An 18,563-nucleotide genomic window follows, 5' to 3' on the forward strand; every position below is an offset into this window, starting at 1 on the left:
TTCCCAGGTCCTGTGGCTGCAAAACAAGGCCAAATTATCACCCCTCCAATACAATGCTTGGTATTTGGTATGAGGTGTTTGTGCTGATATGCTGTTTGGTTTTCTCCAAATGTGGTGCTGTGCATTATGTCCAAACATCTCCACTTTGGTCTTTTCTGTCCAAAGGACATTGTTCCAGAAGTCTTATGGATGTTAAGATGCTAATTTTACTGTCATGAACTTTAACATTTAACATGCCAACTGAGTCCTGTACAGCCTGAGATGTAACTCTTGGGCTTTTTGCAATTTCTTTGACCATTGCAGATGGATTTTACAGAGGTGGGCACACTTGCTGATGATCAATTAAGCAAGGGCATTTGATTACCAGCACCAGTCTGCTACTTATCCTCTTAATTTCTGTGGCAGCAGTAAGGGTATACTTAGTTTTTCACACATGGCTTCTTCATTTTGGCTTTGTTTTTGTTGAATAAATCATGACACAGTGTAACGAGTCATATGTTGCTGTTCATCTGAGGTTGTATTTACCTAAGTTAAAGACTTGCTAAGGAACAGATGGTTGTTATTACCATATTTTTCTGTGTATACGACATGTATAAGATGACCCCTAATTTTTTGAACCCAAAATTAAGAAATCAATATTTTTTTGTGGAGGTCACCCAAAGAGGGAAGTTAGCCAAAGTTGTTGACATTTGGGGGCAAGATCACCCTTGAGTTGTTTACCTTTTTTAAACCTTAGAAAGGGAGGGGGATAGACAAGAACACCCCAATTCTAGAAGTGAAAACAAATCCCTACGCAGACCATCTTGCCTATAATCTCCCCACACCAATAAACCTATTCCATTTTCAGCACTTGGACCAATATGGTCATCATTGAAGGATCCAAGGGAGTTTATACCAGTCAAATCTACATCTGAAGGCAAGATTAAGGTTTATCATGCTGTTATCTCTGTGTTTCATTGCCCTCTTGATGAGCATACTAGTTTTCTGCACCCAGAAGTTCATGAATGGTTTATATACCACCCTGTACCCAGAGGTCTCATTACAATTGTCACAACATTGTCCATACAATTAACATTCAGTCTTGCAGTTGGATGAAAGCCCCATAGAAACGTCCCGCTGTAGGTCAGTCCAGGCCTGGACATCTTGCCAAGTACTGGTTGTCATTATGTACTTTCTTGCTCGCTCCTGCTAGGCTGATTTATTCTTGCTGTTGAGCTCTGTCTTGTTTGCTCATTTGAGTAAACTTCATGCAGACTCCCAGATAAAACTCACTGACCCAGCTACCAGCCTTGGGATCTCACCCAGGTGGACTGCTGGCCAGAACTCATGATGACTGTGTTCTTTTGTACCTGTTCTTTTGTGATTTGTAAAGCACCATGCACACTGATGCTGTATAAAATAAGAATATTAGCATTTCAAATAAGTATCCCCTCATAGGATGATGCTTGGTTTTTCCCCTCTTTGATGTATTTCTAACACCCTCATTTTTGCTTAAGATTCTTCTAAGCTACAAAGCAAAGTTAGCACTGTGACAATGTTAGTAACAACCCTAATTGAAAAAAATCTGTCCCTTTGCCAGACCTTATGAGAACTCCATGGTGTGTGGCTTTTATTTCTCAATTACCGGTATATTGCATGAAACTTCCTTAATCAACTGAATCAAAATGATTTATACGGATGTAAGACTGGAAATTACACTGAGACTGTAATTTCTTCAAATCTTTAATCTTTTCACTTTAACTACTTAAAGTGAAAGAAAAACATACTTTTCTTTTAAGCAAATGGGTGTGGTTCTAAGTTTCTGTTGTACGTACTTCTATGGTATTGGTAATCTCTGTGTAATTTACTATGCATTCTAATTTATTGTTGGAATGGGGTCTATCTTGTTCACTCTTTTTCCTTAGGGGTACAATGATCAACAGTCACGGGGGCATCTAATGTGGCTAGCATATTTTAACTTATTGAGCTATGCAGAGTCTATAAAAGATTAGGAGAAGATTTTGCTTTGCTTCAAGGAGCATTTGGGAGAGAGAGTGAGTGCCATTCATTTCTTGGAGTATGGTACTTAAGCATTTTATGTTGGTGAGAGTTTGAAGGGCTTCCTTACTTGGAGTCAACAGACTCTGCTGACAATGAAACCTGGGCAGATCCTTTCCCATGTTCTGCTGTTGTGCAAGGTAAGGAGCAGAGGCAGGACTGGAAACTGCCCAGAGTGGCTGGGACAAGGAATCAAATGGGTGGAGTACAAGAAATAAATTAGTAGTAGTAGTAGTAGTAGTAGTAGTATTACTACTCCTCCTCTTCATATTCCGTCCAGTCTGAAAGTTTAAGAAAGATTTTATGCTTTCAAACCATAGGTGACAACTTTTATGAGCAGGGCTATGGAATCTGTGGTCCTCCAGACGTTGTTGGGCTGTTGTACCCATCATCCGCGCCCATTAGTTATGCTTACTTAGCTTATGGTAGTTAAAGTCTGGCAATATTAGGAGGGCAGTAGGTTCCCTATCCTTGTTTTACAACAGATTTTGGCTGCTGTAGAACAGTGAATCTTGAGTGTTAACATAATAAATGGCTGTTAGGTTTACATTTTTGAGTCATGTGTTTCCCAAAGCTTTCTATTGTGTGTGTTAGGAGGTTATCTAGCCTTTTGTCCTAAGTGATTCACCAGTTCCCTCAAACCACTTGAGACTTGGTTGAATACAACCCTATGTATTTCATTAAAGTTATTCTCAGAGCAGCTGCATTAAAATTAATGGACCTCAGTTAGTCATGTCCATTATTTTCAACGAGCCTGTTCCCAGTAGAACTAACATTGAATGCAACCCACATACTTTATTTTACTCAAGGGTGATGTCTTTCTCAAATGGGTTGCCTCTGGATAGATATGGGATGTACATATTCTTAGTGTTATTTGGGTGGATATAAGATTTTAAGGAAAACGAAGAGCTATTAGCATTCTTCATGTTGGTAATTGCTAAATATCACATATAATTCCAATGGAGTTTTCTGGGAAACAGTGAAATATGGCTAAAAGATATTTAGTATTTTAGAAAGTGACTGCAAAATTATTGTAGTCATAGCAGGCATGCACATATTGTAGAGCATAATTGCTGATTATCATAGTAAGGAAAACTTGTATCTCATTTTTTTCCAGGCTATGGATAAAATATTTGAAAGCACTGCTTTCACTGTATTTGCTGTTTCTCTGTCTTAATAATGTGATACTCTAAAACTTGGTGATCCAAATTCAATCTTCAGTATTTGGACAGGGGTCTATATTGATTATAATACACACAGAAAGGGAAATTCTCCAGAGCTGTAGGCAGAGGTAATGAGTGAGGTTTCTGAACTGGTAACTGGCAGAGGGGCCAGTGGAGGACAGAGGCAGGGTAATAATAGGGTAAAAATAAAAGGCCATTCTAAGGATGCAGCTAAGTGCAGATGGCTGGGTATTTGATGCCCAGGAACAACTAGGTTCTGAAATAAGGAGCAATGTTGTAACTGGGAGCAGGAGGAAAGATGAATATTGTATTTCTTTAACATTTTATGCTTGCTGCCCTGGGCTTCTCTGGCAGGAAGGATGGGATCAAAAGTTCATATTTCATAGCATTTGGAAACCTTTTTTGTCTTGATTATATTTACATGACTACTGCATTTATAAAGAAGTTCTCTTTTTCTGTATATCAGTAAATTATATGATATTAAGCAAATACCTCTGAAGTAAGGAGTTGTTTTTGTATACCTGCTTGTCTTAATGTGCCACTCTTTACTCCCCAGGCATCTATTAGCAAGTTAAAGGTGATTGAACCATGGCTCAGTTTCCAACACCTTTTGCTGGTAAGTATTAGGATCCCCCCCCCCCCATGCTTCTTGTTCATGCTTGCTTTCCAGCTTCATGAGGAAAATATAGTTGGGCTTGAACACACTAATAAACTTAGTGTGTAGTTACAGTTGTTGAAAAAAGCACCCTACTGCTTATATGTGTTGAGTGTTCTTGGGTGGTTGTTGAAAGTGGGGGAGGATGATGCAGGGGGTGGCTGAAGGTAAAGGCAGCGAGAGGTTGTTGCTCAAATATAACCTGTGCCCAGGGGTCTGATAAGATTGTGTCATACAATTTAGATGGGGGTTTATGCCTTAAATTAGTTGGGGGCCCACCTGCTGATCCAACTCTTTCACCTTTGCTGGAGATTCGCACATTTTGACTGGCCTTGGTAGCCAGTTACTTTTTCCAATAGTTAGATGGAGATCAGGCTTTTTGCTTCTTGTTCAACAGAGGCTACAGTAAATGTCTATTTGTTTTGTACCTGCTGCTGACTAGAGGGATGTTACAGGGTAGAGGATGTGTGCATTGTAACAACTTCTTCCCATCAACCCATTCAGTGATGCTGCATCTTAGCATAAGATACATCCTGATGCCATTTTAAAAGACTAAGCCACTATCTGCTTGTAATACAAGAATCTTTTTACTGTTTTGATAACCAGAATGATATTTATGGTTGCCAATGGGTTCTGGCAACTGTATTCATATATTCTAGATCTTCAGCAGCAAGCTGTAGCTGTGTTGCTAGCAGCCTGTGTTACCAGCTTGCTGTATGCACAGCTTTCCTTCCTTCAGCATCCCATGAGGCAATGGTTTCAGCCACGGTGGTAGAGAGCTTTTTTTTGCAAGTCTAGCAGTGTTTAGATTCTTCATAGCATATTGAGAAAATAGCTGATGCTGTCATTATTTGTAAAGCCTATTTTTCCTGACAATATCTCAATCTCTTGCTTGTGAATTAGGCAACCTGGACATCTGGGCTGTAACTGTGGAAGAGAGAGCTAAACATGATCAACAGTTCCACAGTTTGAAACCGATATCTGGATTTATCACTGGTAATGCCATAGCTGTCATGTGTAATTTCCATTGCGAAAATACCCACCCTCATGCAATTTAAGGTTTTCCTTGGGCTGCCCCAGATCAAGCATCCAAGAGGCAACTTAGCAATGCTACTTGTTTTCTAAGACTGCAAGAAGAAGCAAAGGAAGTAACAGTCCTTTAAAAATATATGGTTGAAGTGAAATGTTTGTAAATGCATTGCCAAAATGAAGTTAGGAAAAATACAAAACTCATTGCTGTGTGATTTCTGTGATTCTGATCATATGTATAGTTAGCTCATAGATTGCCTCCTATTTTTCATACTGGAAACTTAAGTTCTAGAATAATTATAATATTACTAAATAAAAGAGAAGCAGACTCTCTTGTGCATGGGGAGAGATGTGTTTGATTTTTGTCTGTCAGATTTGTCTCTTGCATGGTTCTCCATAAGCGGCAGAAAGGAGGAGCAGATGTAGTATGAAAGTGAGGCAGTTTGCTAATATAAAAATGATGGTTGGTGCCTCCAAACATTTGGTTCTGCAAGATCCACTACAACTTCCCTTGGCCCTATCAGCCAATGTTTCTTCTATTTGCTGCACACCAGCTTCTTCAATACAAGTGCCGCTTACTAGTCACAGTAGTAAAATGTTCAGAGGTAGTATACCTCTTAATTCTATATACAGGGATAAACCAAAGAGGAATAATGTTGTCTTCATGTTGTGCTTGAGGGTCAACTAGTCCAACCCTCTGCAATTAAGGAATCTCAATTAAAGCATCCATGACAAATGGCCATCCAATCTCTGCTTAAAAGCTCCTGGTGAAAGAGTCTACCACTATCCGAGGAAGTCTGTGTCGTTGTTGAACAGTTCTTAACCATCAGGGAGTTTTTCTTTATGTTTAGTCTGAATCTCCTTTCTTGTATGCATTCATAATTTTATACACCTTTACTATATTTCCTCTTTACTCACATTTTCCCCACTAAGCTCAATAACCCCAAGTGTTTTAATCTTTCCTTATAGGGAAGTCGCTCAAGCCCCCTTGATCATTTTGATTGCCTTTTACTAGAAGGAATGAAGGTTTTGATCAGCCTTACAGAGTGACCATAGCTGGTTAAAGCTTATCCCCTAAAATGTAACAAGTTGGCAGTTTTGCCTCATTTCTGTGTTGCTGTGTCTTCTAGCCACACATTTTTGAATGAAAAGAACATTAATGCATATCCAAGTTTTATAAGAAATCGTCATTCATATGTTTTAAGAACGGTTTCTGTGGAGAAAGTGTTTGCTTTCTCACTTTCACAAGGCACATAATTCTAAGAAAGGAAGAGTTGCTGTAATGGAGAGACAGCAGGAACCATATGTTTCCCTTTTATCTAAGCTGATGTTAATGCAATGTGAATTTCCTGGTAACTAAAGTGAGGATGTTTCAGTTTGTAGTAATGTGCAGTTCAGAATTTGTTCACCTCCCCTTTAACACATTTCAATACAGTATCTCAGTATTCATCTAATAAAACGTAGTCTTTGGTGGCTGTAATGTGGATTTTTTAAAAACTAGTGTGGCATTGTAGCTAAGGGTCTTACTTGCGGACTTGGAAGTGCCCAGTTCAAATCACACCCTCTTTATTTGTTTATAATTTTTGTATCCCAGAGGAGTTCACATAAATAAAGATGAGATATAGGCCTGTCCCTCAACCTTACAAACTAAAAACACAAAGCATGCAAGGGAAGGGAAGTAGAGGTAAAAGAATATTGGTTTGACATTGAATAAGAGGAATAAAGAGCTATAATCAGACAACTACATCCAGTTGAGCCACAGTGTTCTTCCCTTGCTGTTGGTTTTGCTTGGACAACAGCGGTGCTGCTGATAATCCAGCCATTGTTCCTCTTGTTAAGGCTGAGGCCAGAGAGTTCTTCCCTTCAGTCCTGCAATCCCAGGGCAATTGGTAGTTGGAACCAAGTTTTCTTTCTGGCACGGAGGAGGTAAGCAGGCACCATGCAGCTGCTCTTTCTCTGACTGATGGGTGCGGCCAGACTGAACTTGACATAGGGTTCTTTCTGAAGGTAGAGGCTCCTTCAAGGCAAAAGGGAGCAGATTGCTCTATGGCGTAATCTCCCCTGTCTCCAGTTTATATAATACTGATCTACCATACATGCTTGGTAAAAGGCAGGGGCTTCTATTAGCCCCAGCCAGGATAACCTTGGGTCAAGGATGATTGGAGTCACTCAAGCGACAAACAGAGGGCTACAAATTCCCCATCCCTGGTGTAAGGATAACTGGCAATATACTGAACACCCTCAAAGCACAACCTAGAAATTTTATTTATTGTACATTGGTTCTCTTATCATTCTTAAGACATTCCATTTGAAATACTTCCTCCTTTCTGACAGGTGATCAAGCCAGAAACTTTTTTTTCCAGTCTGGGTTACCTCAACCAGTTTTAGCACAGATATGGTAAGTGTAAATTTCAGGAGTTCATTTCAGACGAAAATTGCACAAGCAATATATTAACTTTCTACAGTTACATTTCATCTATTTTATTCAAAGTGCACTTTTCAAGACAAGGACTTTTGTCAAAATGGCTCTCATTGAGGCCTTTGTGAAACCATTTTTTTAACAGTCCAAAGAACTAATAGAAATGAAGAAATGAAATAAGTGGTAAACATGAATGCAGCAGTTGAGAAACTGCATTCTGATATATTTGTGTAGGCAGCCTTAAATTAACCACCTGAAATACTTGCTGAATAAGTAGAAGCATGATTCTAAAATTAGAAGCCGAAAGAAATTCTATACATGCAAGTTTTTTTATTGTCTAGGGAAGAGCAACAAGTCACCTAAAGCATAATCTCTGACCTGCAAACTGCCTTTATTTACTGAATTTTAGGATTTCTGTGTAGTTGCCTTTTAAATATGCATATCTGTTGAAGCCTTAATAAAGTTCTGTCTTGGCACATAACTTATTTGCTAAGGACTGCTATGTCACAAGTCTCTTTGTTTTAAATCAAAGATACTGCAAACAAATTTGACAGCCATGGTGATGTGAAAGGTGGTTGTGCTTTAAGATGAAATTTTAAAAAAAATACATTTATACAGACTTGTAGAATGTATGTTGACATTCTTAAATTCTTGTAAAATGTGTAGAACTAACAAACAGTATAGCATCTATTACTTGAATCCTTCTTTTACTGGCCTCTTACAGTATTTGTAGTTGGCAAGCCAATAATCCATTAAGAAGTGTCTTATGTAGGCTTTCAAATCAAACTGTAATGGTTCTGAAGACAGTAACTGCATTTAAGTAGGTATAATCTGGATTACTGGATTTTTGCTTTACTAGGATAATTGTACTCCCTGAAAACCACTTGTTGGGTGTATCCTTCCCTCTGGTGAGCATAATTAACAAAAGTTCAACGTACTTTCAGTAGTGCTGTTTGAGACCAAGCAGGTTATACTTTCCTGAGTAGCTAATGAATTGTTAACATACACTTCAAATGAAAGCAAAGGTTTTATTTAATCATAGTAAACAAGGTATAATTTATGGCACTTGCAGTTTGAAATGACACATCGCTCAATGTGCTACATTTCAAACATTGAAAATGGTAGATACAAGACTTCACCAGAGCAGAGTTCATAAAGTAATAAATATGTTACTGGATTTATTGCCATGGATTGCTGAGGTTTCCGTGACCATTTCTCTAGACTGTGGCTATGATCTATCCTTGTGAAAATGTTACCTGGGAAGGAGCAAAAAAAGCTGATAGTAGCATGAAGAAGCATAGCCAGAAATTAGGGCATTTCCTCTGTGCCCATTCACTCATTACATTCCAGAGACACAGCTCAACCCATTATGTGTATTGGCCTTTTCTACGCTCAACCTCTTCACCATCAGGAAAGTAGTGGGTATCACTTGGTCTGTATTGTGTCTTGTTTTAACTTGGTGTCTCTTTGACATCCCTGTCTGTCCTTGGAGACAAGGGGGACCTCAGTTAGGGGTTTCCAAGTAGATTTCTGAGCACTATTTGGATTGATGGATGACCATTTACATTATAACTCAATTACACACAGGTCTTACTATCCAAACATAACATGTCCCCAGGAAATTGATAGTTAGATGAGTGTTCACATAATTAGCTGATGATTTCAATTATTTCCTATGGAAACATTTCTTTTTTCTTTTCTTTTTTGCCAAATAAATTTTTATTAGTTTTCTAATATTACCCCAATATTACCCCAGTTGTACAATTTATACAAATACAAATAAATTCCAAATACATTCCAATTATGCTATGGAAATATTTCTTATCTATGATTTGTCCAATCTCCCTCCCTCCCTGGTTTCCACCCCAAATTGCTGCAGCCAACTAGCTCTGATTTGTCACATCTCTCCCTTCCCTTTCTCCATGGTTTCTGCCCAAAGTGGCTGCTGCCAACCTGCAAACAGAAAGAAGTAAGGATGTGGTCATTTTGGGTAACAAGTGCTCCGATAGCAGGACCTGTGTGTAGTTGTAAAATGGTGATAGAAGTACATCTTAAATATTAAGTAGAGATCTAGAAAATTAGGCTCTGGGGTAGATAATGAAACCAAGGAAAGGAATGCGTTTTGAGACACAACAATGGAAAATACAACACTCCAGTAAAACTGATTAAACTCAGCGGAACCTACTGCTAAGTAAATCTGCACATGAAGCTGAGTCAAAGCATTGGTCCATTTTGTTCAGTATTATTCTTGAGTGGACACTAGGACACCACAAAGTGGTTTGTAATCCTTCAGTCACTTAAGCGGGAAATAATGTCATCACTTCAAGGGAATCTCTGAGTCATCCCCTCCCTTGGCGTGACAGTTCGTTTTTCCTGCCTCACTTGAAGCAGACCTGTTTTCGCTGATGCTCTTCTGGTCTTTTGTTCTGGTTCAGTGTGCGATCTTTGTTTTGGTTCAGAGTTGTGAGCTTAGTCACTGGGTGTACAAGTGATTCTGTGTTGAGGATTTTGGTTACATTTTCCTCTCAGTGTCCCCGCCTTCAAGGTTCTTTCTTTCTTCAAGGTTCTGTTTTTCTGTCTAAGGTATTTTCTCTGAAAGTCTGTGTTTTGCTGCATTTTGTGGTGTCTGTGTGAGATTCACCTACAACTATGTAACTGATTTGTTTCCTTGCTGATTATACAGTTGCTTTTAACACTTTATTGCACTGTTTTTAGCTGAGGAAGGCAGGGCTTTTGAACCTGGGAACTTTTGCATTCAAAGCATTATGCTTTGGCTCCTCCCCTAAAGTAAGCATATTGTTTTTGAAAAGGAAAAAGGTTGAGTAGTGTTATATTAAATACAAGCATGATGTGTATCTTAATAGCACTCTAGGTTTAGGGCAGGCTTCCTCAACTTCGGCCCTCCATATGTTTTTTGGCCTACAACCCCCATGATCCCTAGCTAGCAGGACCAGTGGTCAGGGATGATGGGAATTGTAGTCTCAAAACATCTGGAGGGCAGAGGTTGAAGAAGCCTGGTTTAGGGTCAGACTTTGAAGTGTCCTTATACTCAAGTCAAAATGATGTCAGTCTTTCATCTTGAAACATGAAAACTGGAGGGAGGGAAGACAAACAAATCACTGAATGGCAGTATTACACTATTCCTGTTGTAACCATGATCTTACAATTCTGTGAAATCTAATACCACCTTCATTTGTGGAAAAACTAAATATTTTAAACATCAGATCATTTCCTGGACTTTGTATTTCCATCTCTCCTTTTGCAGCCACAATACTCTGGAGTCACTGACATCTAGTTCACCTTTGACTAAGGAAGTTCTCAGTCTAGAAGGTGATAAAACAGGCTTCCTTCAGGTTGTTTACTATGTTAAACATTCAAGCTGGATTTGATTAGTTGGGCTGACTATTTTATACTTGTGTTTTCTGTTAGGCAATAGTACTGTTTGCATAGTCTTAAATAGTTGTTTTCTCTGCAGGGCATTAATTTATGGAATTGGTAGGAAATACAGATGAAGTAAAAACATTGCACCTAAATAATATGAGGAATAATAACTTTATGGACAACTTTAGTTTAACATCAAAAGAAAATTATCTGATACTGAATTTTCCCTACCTCCCTCCTCTTTGATGTTTGGGAATGTATACCTGCGTCACAACATAATGTTTTTGTCCACCCCTGCTCAGTGCTACTGACTGCTGATGGTGGACATAAGGAAACATAAAAAGGCAATAATGTCATCATAAGGGTAAATGTACGGGAGAGAAATCTACATACGGATGCTGCCTTTGATGTTAGTGCCAGGTCACAGAACATGTGTGTTTCATCCTGAGCTGCAGTGCAGCACTTTTTCTTTGTAGTAATATGATCTGTACAATATAGCAGAATTGCATCATTTTGTACAGGTAGCATATAACAATATTATTTAGTGTATTGATTTGTAGAATTTTTTTTGTTATAACATAAATGTATTGTAGATTCAAATTCAAATTTATTTATTTATTTTACATCTTTTGGAAGGGTGTGCAAGTCATGAATTACCTTTATTTGTATGTAGGGCTCTGGCAGATATGAACAATGATGGGAGAATGGACCAGCTGGAGTTTTCTATCGCTATGAAACTTATCAAACTAAAACTTCAAGGTTATCAGCTTCCTTCTGCATTGCCTCCTATTATGATACAGCCTCCCATTGCCATTTCTACTGCACCAGGATTTGGTAAGAGCAGACTTCATTTATGTTTATGTGGTATCTTACTTGCCTTTCTGTCCCCCCCCCCCCCCCATTTCTTGATGCTGTAGTCAACTCTCAAAAGTCATTGCAAAAGTCATAGTAATATCAAGTGCAACATTTATCAGAGATACTAGAAGAGGAAGGGACACGGGTGGTGCTGTGGGTTAAACCACAGAGCCTAGGACTTGCCAGTCAGAAGGTCGGCGGTTCGAATCCCCACCACGGGGTGAACTCCCGTTGCTCGGTCCCTGCTCCTGCCAACCTAGCAGTTTGAAAGCGCATAAAAGTGCAAGTAGATAAATAGGTACCACTCCAGCAGGAAGGTAAACAGCGTTTCCGTGCGCTGCTCTGGTTCACCAGAAGCGGCTTAGTCATGCTGGCCACATGACCCGGAAGCTGTATGCCGGCTCCCTCAGCCAATAAAGCGAGATGAGCGCCACAACCCCAGAGTTGGCCGCGACTGGACCTAATGGTCAGGGGTCCCTTTACCTTTTACCTTTACTAGAAGAGGACACTACTAATTTTGCTTTTTGATTGCATTCAGCAGTCCAAGGAATTGGGTTTTGTTTTTTAGTTTCCTGCCTTTTTTCCTTATAGTGTACAATACTTACACCAATAAACTAGTTTTTTGGCCTAATTCACTTTACTTCATACTTAACCAGTACTCTGCAAACAGTTCTTCCAGCATATTATTTTTTTCTCACTGTTAAGATCTTCACATTTTAATCTTTTAAGAGTATTTTCAGTCTTAATACAGAGTAAAAAAATAATAGTTATGTAGCAGATTCTGAGGTGGTTTTGATAGCATTGCATTTGATTTGATGAAACTGAGTGCCCTCATGGAGTCTGCTTAGCTTACATGGTGTACTCTAGAGCTTAGGACAAGGGAATAAGCTGGGTATTGCATGCATGAACCTTGAGTCCTGCACTCCACTCTGCTCCCCTGGTGCAACAGCAAGAAAGAGACTGGCAGGCCTTGCTTTGTTCTCAATGAAAAGCAGTTTCATTGTTGCATACAAACCCAAACAATGGTTTCAATAAGCATAGTTAAGACCTAACTTTGAGTGATTATGAAGTTGTCTTGTTTCAATATCTCCAAGTTAAGTTATTGTTATTGTCAAACATAATAATAAGCAGAAGCTAGTTGAAAATGGAAGTGAAAGTTTCCAACCTCTTCCTAGTAGCCATGTTGGTAGAAGACACAAAAGAGGTAGTTGGCAAGCCCAAGGCCATTCAACTTGTAAATGATGGTAACTATGAAAACCTCTCTCTTCTAGGTATTGGTGGCCTACCCAGTATGCCTCCTCTTACGGCTGTTGCTCCAGTGCCAATGGCGTCTATTCCAGTAGTGGGAATGTCTCCACCTTTAGTATCTTCTGTTCCTACAGCAGCTGTGCCCCCCCTTGCTAATGGAGCACCAGCTGTTATACAACCTCTACCTGCTTTTGGTCATCCTGGTAAGCTGTGTTACTTGCCGTATCAGTCTAATGTTCTTTTTCTCTCTTTTAGTGTCATTTTATCTTTTGACTCTCTTTTTTTATTTTTGCCTTTTCTTGCTTATAATTTTTATTGTTTTTAAAACGTGCTTTTGTTGTAAGCTGTCTTAGTGCCTATTTTAAAACAAAAGGCAGCATGCTAACCTAAAAATCAATTTCTGAAGTTGACAGCTTGTCCTTTACTTATCAAAATCTATTATGTATCATTAACTGGTTGACTATACTTTATATTTAATTGCCCTGACCTGAAAACATAATGGTTCTATTTCAGCCACATTGCCAAAGAGTTCTTCCTTCAGTAGATCTGGTGCAGGGTCTCAGTTAAATGCAAAACTGCAAAAGGCACAATCATTTGATGTACCTGGGTAAGTATGACTGCTTTCTTTTTAATGCACTTTGGCAGCATTGTTACAGGTGACAGTCCTGCAGCTACTCAGACACAATGTTCCCATTCAGTTTAAGGGGGTTGGTTGTAAATGAGTGGTTTCAGAGATGTATTCATAGTTTAACATTAAGCAGATGCTCTGTCATGTTTGATTGAGATGGAATGATAATGGGATAACTGTCTCTGTTTTATAACTCCAGTGCATCTCCAGCAGCAGAATGGGCTGTTCCTCAATCATCAAGACTGAAATATAGGCAGCTTTTCAATAGCCATGATAAAACAATGAGTGGACACTTAACAGGTATACTTTCGTTTTTAATTTTAAAAATTTGTGGACTCTGCTAAATGTGTTAGAGATTGTGTAGCGCAGGGGTTAAGAGGCAGCCATGATACTGAGATGAAATTTCCAGATTCAGGGGCAACCAGTTGCTGGAGGAACAAACAGCAGTGTTTCATTCTCTGCTGTGAGTCAACATCTAGTCGGCCACTGCTGTATATAGGGTACTGTACCAGATGGGCCCTTGATCTGATTCAGAGTCTCCAATCTTCAATTTTATGAAAATCTTGATGTTGAGCTTATCTGCATAGATTATTATTTTTCTAAATTTTGTTTTGTTTCTTAATCTCAATTAGAAGCAAGCTTTCTCACTTCCTCTTACACTCAAAATATGAACACTTTTTACCTTATATGAGTTATTATAAGTGTAATATTATATACATATACACTCTAAGTTTTCTAAAGTAACCAGCACATAAAAATATACATACACCGGTGCATATAACTGTATAAAAATATGCATGTATTAATATACTTAAAAAATTAATGCTACAGATATAGTTTCTTTCTTTGGAGTTTACTCGTGGCTGAGTAAGATTTTCTTCCATGAACATGGTCTTAACGATGTGTCCGTAAGTGACTGTGGAGGCCAATTCTGGATTCACATGACCTTTCACAGTGGGGACATAGGTTTCCGGGTGGGAGTTGATCACAGTGAGGATTTGCCAGACATGCCTTCCTCTTAGCTCGTTCCTCCCTTTTGTCCTGAGTTTGTGCTTCTTCAAAGTGCGGAAATAGTACATTGACTCATTTATACTATTTATGTGTATAATATATGTAATTTTTTTAAGCATACAATGAGTCAGGCTTTTAAAAAACACAGCGGACAATATATGAGCAGCTCAGACATAAGCAGACGCTTGATACAAGATGTATCAAGCTCAGTAGGGTCAGAGCTGCCAAATTCCACGTATAAATCCTACTCTCAGCTATTTGGTTGATTTAGTCAAGCTGGTATTTGTGCAGCTTCTCTCCCATGAGCGGGCGCCCACGCAATTTCCAGCATCTGCGTCTGCGCAGAGGTGATTTCCATAATGGAATCTGTTCAACTTTTGAGGTACCACGATATTGGTTTATTTAGATTGTATTATGGGTGTTTATGTTTGTAGTTTATGGACAGTATTTGAAATTAATAAGAAAAAGAGTATATAACTATGTAAATAATTTTGGGTTGAGGACATTGTTTGGTTGGTGTGGTAACTGGCTATGACTTAGGGCTGCTTCATGAGGACCACCAAATGTGCAGCTTCCCCATAGTAAACTCTGTGGCAACTCAAAGTGTAAAATGCTATATACAACTTCACTCATTAATTAGGCACATCTACTTTTCCCATAAAATTAGATTGATAGCTTTCAGAAAGGTAGATATTGGAAGGCTTTATTTCTGTTGCAATTTAAAAGATTGACCCAGTGTTACTGTTTATGTTGAAAATAGATACTGTAAGATCTTAAAGGTTTATCACATAAGTGACTGTTTTGAAAATCAAATACTAAAATTTGAACATTTTGTCAGTTTCATGGTCTTATGTTTCCAATGCTTTAGGTCCACAAGCAAGAACTATCCTTATGCAATCAAGCTTACCACAAGCTCAATTGGCTACAATATGGTAAATATTTTTCATAAAATTGTGCTTTAAGCATCAGAGCTACTTTAATTCTCCATATCCTTAAGTTTTTTCAGCTGTCTTCCTTGTTGTTATTAATATGACAGTTTAGTCTGTACTTGGGAGGGCTTTCCAGAAACAGAGCTTATCCCACCCTAAGAAAGTTTTCAATATACTGTATTTTTCTAGGAACAGGTGTTGTTGATTGTGTTTTTTCTTGGTTTTGATAGTGGGCAAAAACTCCAAACATGTAATTGGATCTTTTTTCAATAGGAATCTTTCAGATATTGACCAGGATGGAAAACTTACAGCCGAAGAGTTTATTTTGGCTATGCACTTAATTGATATGGCTATGTCAGGACAGCCATTGCCACCTGTCTTGTCTCCAGAATATATTCCTCCTTCATTTAGGTAAAATTATTATAGCTTTGATTTTGATCCTGAACCGTGATTAATTAGAAGATTATTTATATTTTTGCTTGATTACTGAAAAATGCATTAAGAAAAGGTTAATGTTATAATCTTCCTGTGTGCATTATGCAAAAAACGAGCCATATTCCTTTATGTTGAAGTTGGTTATTCTCTTTGTCAAAGTTGTACTGAAGAATGGTAGTAGTTGCTATTTTTGAGTGAATGTGTCATTTTAAGTTAGCTAAATTAAATATTTCATTAGGCCAGCACACATTGACTGTGTGTATTGAAGACTGCTTTTCTTTAGCCTGGATTGAAATATTCATGGCATTGTCCCAATCATTAATCATGAATGCAAATTGTAGTGTGTCATGGCATCACAAATCCTTTTACAGTTGTGGCAGTATGAAACACTGACATGCAATCTCATAATGAATTCACTGGATGACCTGTTTGCATCAAAGGCAAAGAAACTAAAAAACAAGATGTGTGCAGTAGTTGTGTGTCTAGGGCCACAGTAGAAATTGCCTCCTATAGTGTAGTATTTATATTGTCTGTGATTGGACATACGATTGATTCACACATGCACATTCACTTGCCCAGTGGTAGCTTGCAAATTAAATGCACCATGACAAACAGAATACTATCTCTCAAACCCACCACAATGTAAGCGGAATTGGTTTATATATGAATTAAATGGTGAGGAATCAACAAATGTATATGTAAACTGGCCTCTTGGTGGCTTTCAAGGCAGGCCTTGTTGAGGCTTTACTTATGCCAAAATGTACTGAATTTTAATTTTATATGAGTAAGTTAGTAGCCTGCACAGCACTCTGACTCGGTAACTAAATTGTAATGGAATTAATAACAGAAGCATTATTCATATACACATTTTAACCTACTATCTCTTCCTGACAGAAGAGTTCGCTCTGGCAGTGGTGTATCTGTTGCAAGCTCGGTGTCCACAGACCAAAGGTTACCAGAAGAACCAGTGTTAGAAGAAGAACAGCAGCAATTAGAAAAGAAATTGCCAGGTGAGTGTTGTTGTAAATAAGCGCACTTTGACCATCTTTTGGGGAGACACTAAAACATTTAGGAATTGGGGTGGGGTGGGGAATGCCACCTGGAGTCAACAGGTGAAGTGCTGTCATTCCTGGAAGGTCTTAATTAAAGATAGCCTCATATGTTTCATAGGAATTAGTTCCTATTTAACTGCTTTACACCTTTACAATGACCAGTATAATATACAGAGAGGAACTGCATGTCTGTGCCTAAGAGTTGTGACTAGCAAAACCCGTTATCTTCCACAAATTATTGTAATCAACATGGAGGTGAATTTTTAGCAAATGAGAAGTTTTCCTATCACACTCCAAGTCCATTTAACTTCAAAACATTTTAGAATATTTTTCTCTTGTGTAACCATCTGTAGGAATACTGAAATGAATGAAAATAGGATGTTTGCTCAAATTGTTAATATTTTAAAGTCAATTCCAGTTGGATATTATAGTATCATTATATTATATTATATTGTACTGTATTTTGTTTTGTATTGTTTTGTATTGTATTGTAGTATTATTTTTGTGTGTGTGTGTATATGTATATGTGTGTGTGTGTATATAGATATAGATATAGATAGATAGATATGTATGTATATATCTCACCTCCCAAAAACTGATTTCTTACTGTAATTCTTTTTCTTAAAGTAACGTTTGAGGATAAGAAACGTGAGAACTTTGAACGTGGCAATCTAGAGCTTGAAAAGCGGAGACAAGCCCTTTTGGAGCAGCAAAGAAAAGAGCAAGAGCGCCTTGCCCAGTTAGAAAGGGCAGAGCAGGAGAGGAAAGAGCGTGAACGGCAGGAGCAGGAACGGAAAAGGCAACTGGAATTAGAAAAACAGTTAGAAAAACAGAGAGAGTTGGAACGCCAGAGAGAAGAGGAAAGGAGGAAAGAAATAGAAAGGCGTGAGGTAAATGGACAATTTCAGAAGAAATACCTACTTGTCTAAAAACAAATTTTAAAAGGTATATTGGGGAATATTATGCTTTCTTCAAAATGTGTACAAAGTGAAATCATTTTTTAAATAAAATTAGAAATGATCTAATGTCAGTGCAACATTTTCTCAGGAAGGGTGTAGCTTACCCATTTCTTCAATTACCCATTTCTTCAGTTGGATCTGATAAATGATCATGTGAGTTTTGAGACTATGTTGAATTAAATCTACATAGATTCATGTATGCTCCCTTGATAGCTACACTGTACAATACTGGCTATTCCTTAGCTTTGGAACAAAACTGAAACTCCAGATTTTGACCTTTTTAAAGCCCTGCACAGCTTGGTTCCACGTTACGTTAAGGACTGCCTTCTCCTGTATATACTCCTGCATATTGTATGAGTATCCAAGGAGGGCTCTGCTTTGAATTCCCTGCCACCACTTCCTTCAGAGTTAAAACAGGTGATTTTTCTCTCCACTGTAGAGCTTGCTTCCATGAATGGCCTCCCAGGCTTGTTTATTGGGCTTCTGGTAGTGTCTGGCATGTTTAGGATCATAGTACCACAGTATAGGGTTTGGAGGGATCTCGAATCTCATCTAGTCCAGGCCCCTGCAATGCAGGAATCTCAACTAAAGCATGCATGGCAGATGGTCATCCAGCCTTTGCTTAAAAGAGGAGGAAGAAGAAGAGTTTGGATTTGATATCCCACCTTTCACTCCCTTTAAGGAGTCTCAAAGCGGCTAACATTCTCCTTTCCCTTCCTCCCCCACAACAAACACTCTGTG

At 38.4% G+C, this 18,563-nt stretch overlaps 1 protein-coding gene across 9 annotated transcripts in view; it reads left to right on the forward strand.

Annotated features, from left to right (window-relative positions):
* Positions 1–18,563, forward strand: part of ITSN1 (intersectin 1) — an 84,756-nt gene that overhangs the window by 13,473 nt on the left and 52,720 nt on the right. For 5 of the 9 annotated variants that reach the window (XR_014510658.1, XM_083438669.1, XM_083438670.1 and 2 more), the window contains 11 exons: positions 3,778–3,837; positions 4,780–4,872; positions 7,240–7,303; positions 11,379–11,539; positions 12,832–13,011; positions 13,322–13,415; positions 13,636–13,736; positions 15,316–15,379; positions 15,650–15,787; positions 16,706–16,821; positions 17,491–17,753. Coding sequence is in view for 8 of the 9 variants with exons in the window: in XM_083438669.1 (XP_083294795.1) it covers positions 3,810–3,837; positions 4,780–4,872; positions 7,240–7,303; positions 11,379–11,539; positions 12,832–13,011; positions 13,322–13,415; positions 13,636–13,736; positions 15,316–15,379; positions 15,650–15,787; positions 16,706–16,821; positions 17,491–17,753 (1,302 nt within the window). In the remaining variant the exon portion in view is untranslated. Of the gene's footprint in view, positions 1–2,009; positions 2,034–3,777; positions 3,838–4,779; positions 4,873–7,239; positions 7,304–11,378; positions 11,540–12,831; positions 13,012–13,321; positions 13,416–13,635; positions 13,737–15,315; positions 15,380–15,649; positions 15,788–16,705; positions 16,822–17,490; positions 17,754–18,563 lie in introns of those variants that run through there. The other 4 variants (XM_083438674.1, XM_083438672.1, XM_083438673.1 and 1 more) reach the window with 2 other exon arrangements.

Source organism: Podarcis tiliguerta, assembly GCF_965153285.1.
Source record: "Podarcis tiliguerta genome assembly, chromosome: 4".
NCBI classification, from domain to species: Eukaryota; Metazoa; Chordata; class Lepidosauria; order Squamata; family Lacertidae; genus Podarcis; species Podarcis tiliguerta.